The 10000-nt window shown below is 46.3% G+C and overlaps 1 protein-coding gene across 2 annotated transcripts in view; it reads right to left on the reverse strand.

The window, feature by feature from the left end:
- The window catches only part of LOC135823384 (mutS protein homolog 4-like), an 82123-nt gene that overhangs the window by 64086 nt on the left and 8037 nt on the right, over nucleotides 1–10000 (reverse strand). The window contains exons 4-6 of one of the 2 annotated variants that reach the window (XM_065336239.1): nucleotides 9023–9085; nucleotides 7593–7716; nucleotides 21–87 (exon numbers count right to left, since the gene is read on the reverse strand). In XM_065336239.1, coding sequence (XP_065192311.1) covers nucleotides 21–87; nucleotides 7593–7716; nucleotides 9023–9085 — 254 coding nt within the window. Of the gene's footprint in view, nucleotides 1–20; nucleotides 88–7592; nucleotides 7717–9022; nucleotides 9086–10000 lie in introns of those variants that run through there. The other variant, XM_065336243.1, reaches the window with a different exon arrangement.

Genomic DNA, 10000 nt, shown 5'->3' on the forward strand with positions numbered 1-10000 from the left:
GCAAACTGATCTCAACTTACTTCCCAGTAATTTCCAACAGTGCAGTGTGAAAATCAGATGCACACAATTGCTTGATGTGCTGTAAACCTGCACAAATCGGAAAAAAATGTGGTCTGAAATAGATAACAATGGAAACTGTCCTTGTAGGCACCTTGCCAGCACAGGCACAGACTTATTTGAGTTATTTCACGTTTAGAACAATAGGTTAGTCACTCTCGTGTTGACATTAGCAATGAAGTCTATCAGGACACCATCTCATGCGTATTTCTGTTTTCCGTGCGGCCCACTTGGGTTCCCTATTTAAACGTATTGAGCCTTAGGCGCTCGCTGGTAGTGCTGCTGCGCCGTCTTTGGTCCCTGTAATATGCATTTCTTGCACTTGTTCCCATTTGGATGTCATTATATTGGTCTGTCTGCTGTCTTGGCTTTCCTTCCCACTCTGGATCCATCGTATATTATACGAGTGCACTACTTTTGTTTCCTTGGTCTCACTTTTCTCACACTTTCCCTCAATATATGAGCCAGGGACTATAGAAACCGCCCTACGACGTTTGATATCAAAATCAAGTTATGACGTTTCAAAGTCACGCGACTCAAAGTTACGCGAAGCGCAGAACTCGTCACTTTTGTTTTGACAAGACTCCATGAGCTGTCCTCTTGTTAGATGTTCGGGGAAGGATTCCGAGCTCGAGCGATTGTCGAGTAACTCATGAGGCTCCACTTACTGTGATTGATTATGGCTACAACATCTAGTAGACGACACAGCTCGATTCTGTGTGGAGTCGACTAGTCTCTGATGCGAAGGCGCTTGAATCGGACGACGAGAATTTTTACGGATTCAGCGCTGGCACCCGCGAGTCGTCCGCGAGCGATTCCGACACCGATGCTGACAGCGACGGCGATGATATGCCACCTAAGAAGAAGACGTATGGAGTCACAGCAAGCTCGAGACGAGTGCTGCTAGTGTTGTGTCGAAAACGCCAAGCCCCGACAGCTCGGAAATTTCAAACGCGGAGAGTGACACCGACTACTCGGAATTGGATGACGAACCAGATGCCCCCGCACCTGAGCCACCGACGATGGAGCAGGTGAAGCGTGATCTCCTGTCTTCAGATATACGCGAAGAGAGGCTGTGGATGCAAGTCGAAGAATCATTGGAAAGTCATCCCGGCCCAGAGCAGCAGCTCGAGGACTGCATATTTGAAGTCTCTAAACTGCGAGAATCGAAAAAGCGCTTCAAGTAGTTTGTTCTGGGCGCACTGACTGGAAGCATGCGAAAGTCGATGACTTGTGGTGGTGATCGACCTTTCTATTTCCGCTACCATGTACGTGGTTACGAGCTGTGCAAAGACGTGTTCATGGCAGTTCATGCTGTTGGAAGTCATGTAATGAAGCGCCTTCAAAAAGGCCAACAAAAGAGTCGTTCAACTGGCACACCATGGCTTGACTGGGAGAACACCAGAGCACTTGGCCATTTCAGCAGACATAGAGCAGGATGTAGTGCAGTCTATTTAGTCATATGCTAACATGTACGGTCTACCTCAACCCGGAGCGAGGTCGTGCTGAGGACCCTCCAGTATACTTACCAGCATCCAAGAACAAGAAGTCTGCATACAACATCTAAACCAAGACCATCACACAGTATTCGCCTGTTCATTACAGGTCAATTTGCCACATTTGGAGGAGACAGGCAGCACACATCAAAGTGATGAAGCCAAGGACAGACGTATGCGCACTGTGTGACACTCTGCGGGACAAAATTCGTGTCGCCCGTACAGAGGAAGAGACGGAATGTAGTGTCCAGGCCCTGCGTTCGCACATATCACTAGCACAAGAGGCGCGGCAGTACTACCGAGATTTAGTGGACGGCGCGCAGGCGTCACTGGATGAAGCTGAGGGCATAGTTCACTATCCATTTGAACTGCCTAACTAGCAAGAATGAAGATATACAAAGAACATTACAAAACTGTGTACATAAATTTGCTCTATATCGCTTAATTGATATGCCATTATTAAATAGGTGATTAGGCACATTTTACCACCGCAGATCAACTCGAAATTTTGTTTGAGCACATTACCATACCATACCAACATTTTGAGAGAGAAAAAAAATTTTCGCCAAAAAAGTGCCATAGGGTGGTTTCTGTAGTCCCTGGCTCATATTCTGTTGCCTTGTCTCCTCTCTTTGTCGTTCGTCCCGTCATCTAGTAAGAGACTCTTTCGCGTGTGCTTGGTCTTGGCGTAATCCAAGGGGATATCAGTTGGTCAGGGTTTGACGACATCACTTACACACCTTAAAGGGGAACTGTCACCAAAAATTTTCTTTGTCTTATCTTGTAGTTCTTTGGCTCCTGATCACGATGGTGTGATCCGTTTTTCTCTGCGATGGCTGGAAGTGGGTGAAAACTTGAAAAGAAGGTGCCGAAAATTGTCCCGAAGTACCGAGTGACGTCACGCCGGACTTGACCTCCACGCGTACATTCATCGTCAAAAACGAAGTCCAGCCCGTGTGCTCGTCGATCGAGCTAGCTGTTCCAATGTACGGTGCACGTGTGCCTTTTGAACTGTAACACAGATGGGTACGTCGTACCGAAGGAGAATGCCAAAGAGGCAGAGACCCACGTGCAGCTACACAGCCAAATCAAAATAAAAAGCAGCTGAGCTTTCACCTTTTTGACTTCTTCCGCGAAGATCTAAGTTTTATTTTGTGAGCACGGAAGTACGTCGTTGTTTTGAACTTTTCGTGTGAGGAACAACACGATGATGAGTGCGTATGCAGAAAACAATACTCATCCGGCCGGCGATAACACCACCAACCCGAGCCCCAAAGGAACGCAATGTAGTTACGTGAAGGCGATTCATCTGGCGATGTTGCTGAAGATGCAGATGACGAACTCCGACGTCTTTCATTTCAGAGCCGGGTGGGCAACATCGCCACCTTCGATACAACGACATAATTTTCAAGTACGAGGTATGTGTGTCACACTAACAGCAAACAAACATCCTTCCACTCCTTCGTAATCACAAATAAAACAAAGAGCTGGAGCGTCGTGGAGGAAGTACCAGTGCGACAAACTGCAGTCGACTTTTGTTTATTTTGTCCCTTTTTGGCGTTCTCATTGTGTACAACAGTACACATCGAGTGTCCGAGTTCAGAAGGCAAGCGTGCACCGTACATCGAACAGTTGGCTCGATCGACGAGCACACGGGCTGGACTTCGTTTTTGACGATGAATGTACGCGTGGAGGTCAAGTCCGGCGTGACGTCACCCGGTACTTCGGGACAATTTTGGGCACCTTCTTTTCAAGTTTTCACCCACTTCCAGTCATCGCAGAGAAAAACGAATAACACCATCGTGATCAGGAGCCAAAGAACTACAAGATAAGACAAAGAAAATTTTTGGTGACAGTTCCCCTTTAAAGGGGAACTCCGGTCCAAAATCACCCCCATTTTTTATTGCGGAATCCATTAGAGTATGTCGTAAGTGGTAGAATGGCGAAAACCGGAAGCTTCTACGACAGGGATAACATACCTAAATTACCAATTGCAATTTTCCATATTTGGCACGAGTGGGCCCCCGCCCACCCTGTGACGTAAAACGTTCTCAGTGACCTCCAAATTGTTTTATTCAAATGGTAGACCTGCAGAAATTTTGAAAAAAGGTATTCACTATTTTTTCTTCAATCAATAACCCTTGTACTAGTATTCATTCGATCATCATGTTGGAGGAAGAGGAGACCACGGGAGGTGTGGAGGTGGACGCCACTTCAGATTCAAGAACACCGAGGCCTTTTAGGTTCGAGCCGAAGCGCTCATCAGCGTCTGCGAAACTGTCTACAAGTAATATTTCTGAGACTACAAAACAGATGAACGTGAAGAGAACGCTTTGGTTGCAAGTGCTCGCGTGAGAAGCACTGCTTGATGCCGTTGCGGACAATGCAGCATGCTGTGGAGCGAGGTCGAGTCGACTTGTTGCTGGGAGGTTCCTGCAGCTTTCAGTAAACGCGGCGAGCAGGAAGGGCTGCAGTGCGTCACGCAGCACTCAGAGTTTGCTGTTGTTTGCCTGCAAAAATCAGTGCTCGAGGTGGCATTGCTTTCCTTCGAAGAATTTCGGGCAAGGTGTGGACCGTGGTCAAACAGGTGAGGATTCACTGAATCGGTTTCATTATTTCCTTTCTTTCCATGTGTCATGTACCGGTACAAAGTGGATGGGAAGTGTTGTGCAATGATTTTGTGTACAGTATTCAAATTCACCAACTTTCATCACACAATCATGAAGTTCTATTGCACCCATGCCAATATAATTATACTGGTACAACGATGTCTTTCAGTCATACTATTCCTAGCACTGTAAGTGTTTCAACTGTGTGTAAAAATGATGTAAATTTGAAAAAAGGCCAAAGTGTTTGTATAGTAGCCCATAGAAATATTAATTCGAATCCGAAACTACTTGTATTTACACTGAAACTATTTACTTTTACACAATCATGAAGACACTCGTGGTATGTGTATCTACATCTCTCCAACTGTTTTGTGCAGGATTTGGAGACATGTGGCGTATAGACAATACACATGGTTCACCCATGGATACTTGGACGCAAGCAGCGGCGTGTGATACCGTCTTGCGTGGTATCGAAGATAAAGCAGCTGTACCAGAAGCCAATGCAGATGCGCACTGGGGTGTTGTGAAATGATGTGTTGTTTTCCTGTGTGATGGCATTCCCCAAACTGTCTCGTCTAGTCGCGTGCATGTGTGATATGAGCATGCGCGATTTTGTAGTCGAGAGTCCTTTTGTCAGTCTTCTTGTTCGTCCTTTTGAGTGTTGTCTCCATTTCCGTCTTGACAATATAAATAATGTAATACAAACCAGTCTTGTCCTTTGTGTCCTGCGTCCCGGGGAACGGAATGGCTGAGATTCCGTTACAGCGTGGTGCCGAAACCCGGGACGCAGAGGATGAGTAAGTTTGTCATGAGTCTGTTCGTCGTCGTCAACAACTAATACAAGTGATAGTACAACTAGAGAGTAAGCGTGGGGATGGAGGAGAGACGAGGAGCTGGTGGAAGCGGAAGAAGACGCGGAGAGGAGGCAGAGAAGGTGGTGGACCGGCAGAAGCTGGGGACTGGAGCCTGGGACGGCAGGTACCGCATGGAGCGTGTGGCCGTGGCTCGCCAGAGGCCAGTGGATGAGTCTGGCATCACCGACTGTGTGTCGTCCTTTGTTGTTCGTCTTGTTGTTGTCTTGCTCGCTGTGTTGCCTGATCGTATTTCTCTCGCTGTTCAGTTCGTTGCTGTGTTGTTCAGTTTGGTTGTCGGTATGTTGCTCTTCTCGTCGTTCTGTTCTGCATTAATTTGCATTGTAGATTTATTTTGCGCTGCTGCGCGCAGGTTGTTATTAGTTGGAGCTTTGGCTCTCGTGTTTCGATTGGCCTTGTGTGCCTGAGTTGAGAGCGTCGGCTCTTGTGTCTTGGTTTGGCCCTGTGTCGTGGCCCAGTTTTGTTGTGCTACAATGTAAGCTGTTGGTTGGTTTTCGTTTTTCTGTTCTGCTGTGGTTCCTTTTGCTGTTGTGCATGTGGAACGTGGTGTCGGTTTATTATTTTGTGGAATGTCATCAAGGGGGCAGGTGTTGTGAAATGATGTGTTGTTTTCCTGTGTGATGGCATTCCCCAAACTGTCTCGTCTAGTCGCGTGCATGTGTGATATGAGCATGCGCGATTTTGTAGTCGAGAGTCCTTTTGTCAGGCTTCTTGTTCGTCCTTTTGAGTGTTGTCTCCATTTCCGTCTTGACAATATAAATAATGTAATACAAACCAGTCTTGTCCTTTGTGTCCTGCGTCCCGGGGAACGGAATGGCTGAGATTCCGTTACAGGGGCTTTGAGGAAGCAGTTGGACATGATGATGATGATGATGATAGTGCTTCTTGGCCTGCTTGACGTTCACATAATCATTGGTACATGTGCATGCAGAATGTAGAAAACAGTTGACAGACACGATTTATAACTATTCTTGACTCGGGCAATATTTGTGTTTTCGGGTGGGTGCATGCTTTGCACCAATGCAGCTGCATGAACAATCTGGTAAAGTTGACAGATACAATGGCACAAGACTGTACTGTGTTCGGGAGCATGGGGTTGTGCCGGTGCCGTGTGCCGTTGCGAATGCCGAGAATGGTTGTATGCACATCGTTCAACAGGTCCTTCAAGAAGTTGCAGGACATTGTCGTGCAGCTTCTTGGCCACTTTGTGCTCTTGGTGTATTCCAGCCTGTACCTGAGCACACCCTCCTTGGTTTTGGCGTGCGCTCTCCCTATATTGGCATTGTGGGACAGACATGCCGACTGTACCCGTGCTCTCATGCCATTGTACGAAAAGTGGACACGTTTTGGTGCCCACTTCAGTATGACAGCATGGAAAATTTCCAGACTACAAATCATACTGTACCTTGTATTTGTGGCAGTGTAGCTGCAACCGGAAAGTAACGCAATGGAAACTTACAGATAAAGAGAACCGAAATAACACACATGATAACGTTCCATGTACATTACATCAATTCTCGACTTCACTGACTAGGATTTTGAGTAGAGGACTTTGAGTAGGACTGTAGTCGTTTAGAGCTACGTTCTGGACGGCACAAAATCATGCCGTTCACTTACCTCATCGTGCTCACGTTCCTGGAAGTAAATCGAAGATGGTCTGCTTTTGCTGGCAGCAGAGGTAGAGGAGCTACTAACTATTAGTATGACATGCACCGCCAAGTTTCAGGATGGCAGAGACCCTGGCTTCAAGCGTCGCTGCTGCTTCTGCTTATAGCCACCAATGCTTTGTGCAAACTCTTGTTGGAAATCTCTTTCATAGCACATCTCAGTGAAATGCTCAGTGCAGACACGATTATTTTTCGTCGGAGAAAAATCCTTCCAACATACTCTCCATAGCCAAGCTGTCGTCAGGTTCGCGTCAGCCAGAGGAAAGCCATGCTACGACAGCCCGCAGGCGCCTCTTTCTTCGTGACATTGTTGCATCCAGAGACGCAGCAGCGAGTTGTGACAATAAATCGGGCATGGCACAGAACAACAAGCACTTCAACAATGGCCAAGGACTTTTCATTCTTGCTTCAATTATTTGAAAATTTCATCTGAGTGGACCGGGCTGAGAACGTTTTACGTCACAGGGTGGGAGGGGGCCCCTCGTGCCAAATATGGAAAATTGCAATTGGTAATTTAGGTATGTTATCCTTGTCGAAAAAGCTTCCGATTTTCGCCATTCTACCACTTACGACATACTCTAATGGATTCCGCAATAAAAAATGGGGGTGATTTTGGACCGGAGTTCCTCTTTAATAGAGGGACTCTTGAATAGAAAAGTGGTCATCTTTGTGTACTGTGAATTCTCAGCATGTCTGCCTGTATTAGCCATCTTGGCTAGACCATACGACATCTTGTTCTTCCTGAATATGACTGTGTACATTCTGCATTAATCACGGCTATGGGTGGATTTCAAAATGTGACCCCATTTCTGGGCTCAGAAAGAAAAGGAACACCCGCTACACATAACACATTAGCATCCTGTAGTGTAAACATTAATTTATAGTCCTAACCTTTGGTTTCATTGAAGTGTTTACGCTGCACAGTGGTCATTGACGCATGGGGAAACTGCTCAGACAGGATTTTGAAAAGAGCCGACATGTTGCCCCTGTCAGTCGCTGTGTTTGGCAGCAGGATCTGTAGGGAAAGAAGATTCACGTGATCCTAGCATGAATTAGCACTACCGGATGCAACGGCTATTGGTAATGAGAACTACCTGCCCGAGCATGAGAATGCAGACTGTGAAGACGAGAGTATTCAAGAAGAAGAGTGGATTCAATACTGAATGCGATTCAGTCGGAGACTACCGCACCCGCGCACCACACCCATGGATTCATGGCACAGTTCAGGGTGTGCATGGCGCCAGTCACTACACAGTGGCAGTTGGCCCTGACCTACAATGGAGGCGCCATGTGGAACAGCTCCACTCAGCCAACTCTGCTCCGCACTCAACCGTACCAGTGAGTACACCGCCTTTGCCGTTCGCCTAAGCACAGGCAGAGCCAAATCACAGTTTGTTTCTTCTGACGGCTCATTCGCCGGCTAGTGTTCCGACACCCAGTGTTCAAGCTGCTGATGTATATGGCATACTCCCCTTGTATTTGGTACAACTCCTGCAACCCAGTATGCATGTGCCTAGAGCTCCTGCTTCCTGATGCATTCGTACACACTTTCCTTTTGTGTTCGCACACTGCTTGGAACGTAGTTCTTCGTTCGTCATTCTTAAACTCTGTCTAACACCACATGGCGCAGTGAATATTTCATCCTGTAGCTTCCCATTCCATGTAAACTGTCACAACAAGCATTTGTGTTTAGCATGGCATTTTAGAGATCGATTCGCCTCACATAATTATAGGCGCATGCGCTTGTAATTGAGTTATTAGTATGGAATTTGGAAATTGCACATTAAATCCTGTAAAGATGGTATCATTGTGGCATCAGTGTGTCGCGGGATTGGATTCACTTAGAAAAGCCCATGTGCTTATATGTGAGGGTGCGCTTATGCCCAGATGTAGGCACATGGACTTTAATGCGTGTCACTACGGGATACGGGTACCAACCCTAGTATACATGTAGGGGAGGAAATGTAGTATATGTGCTGATACTGATGTACATTCATGGATATTCCTTACGTCGTTACTATCATATTGACGTCACGCCCTGCGCAGATATTTTAGTATGGCTGCCATTTTTGTACTGATACACGCGTTACCTTGTTCCGTTGACACACTTACTTGTTACTTGTAGTTTGTCTTCTTCCAGTCTCCATGCATTCCGATCGTAGAATAAACTGAACCCACCGTCTCTAGCTGAGACACTTCAACTACAGTGGGCACATGACCTGTTGACTAACTTCTCCTACGAGTATCTGCATACATTAGGTTACATGTGAGACACTGAAATTATCAAAGCTACAATCATGCATTTCTTGCACTGCACTTACTTCAGCTGGATTGAGAGCTTGCAATCGTGACATCAATTTAGGGTATGTTGGGTTGTCAGAAAACTTAGCACACAAGCAAGCAGACACACACATATACACACACACACACACACACACACACACACACACACACACACACACAAACAGGCAAAAAATACACATGAGGACCACTTCCTCCGTTAAAGGGGAACTGTCACCAAAATTTTCTTTGCCTTGTCTTGTAGTCTTTTGGCTCCTGATCATGATGGTGTACTAGTACTTCATTCTTCCTTGCGATGACTGGAAGTGGTTGAAAACTTGAAAAGAAGGTGTAAAATTGTCCGCAAGTACCGAGTGACGTCATGCCGGACTTGACCTCCACGCATACAGTCGTCGTCAAAAACGAAGTCAAGCCCGTGTGCTGGTCGATCGAGCTAGCTGTTCCGATGTACGGTGCACGTGTCCCTTCTGAACTCGAACACAGATGGGTACGTTGTACAGAAGGAGAATGCTAAAGAGGCAGAGACCCACGTGCAACTACACAGCCAAATCAAAATAAAAAGCAGCCGAGCTTTCACCTTTTTGACTTCTTCCACGAGGATCTAGTTTTATTTTGTGAGCACGAGAGTACGTAACGTCATTGTTTTGAACTTTTCGTGTGAGGAACAACACGATGAGTGTGTGTGTGCAGAAAACAGTACACCTCCGGCCGGCGATAATGGGCAATCAATGGACGGGCACGGCCTTTGAATGTGGCACCTACAAGCAGTGTAGTGCTATTGTATCAGTAGCTGTTCAGAGTTGTGTAGCTATTTATGAGTAATTATGACACACATGCAATTTAACATACATGCACCTCTCTCAATATAAGTTGCCCATGTCCACTGTAACATATTCTTAATCTGTACATACTGTCATCTTTTGGTTGTGGCTGCTAGCCGAACCCGTGCATTGTTTGTTTTTGTTTTAGTTAGCCAAACTCTTCAGGTAAGTCACTTT

Source organism: Sycon ciliatum, chromosome 1 (genome assembly GCF_964019385.1).
Source record: "Sycon ciliatum chromosome 1, ocSycCili1.1, whole genome shotgun sequence".
NCBI classification, from domain to species: Eukaryota; Metazoa; Porifera; class Calcarea; order Leucosolenida; family Sycettidae; genus Sycon; species Sycon ciliatum.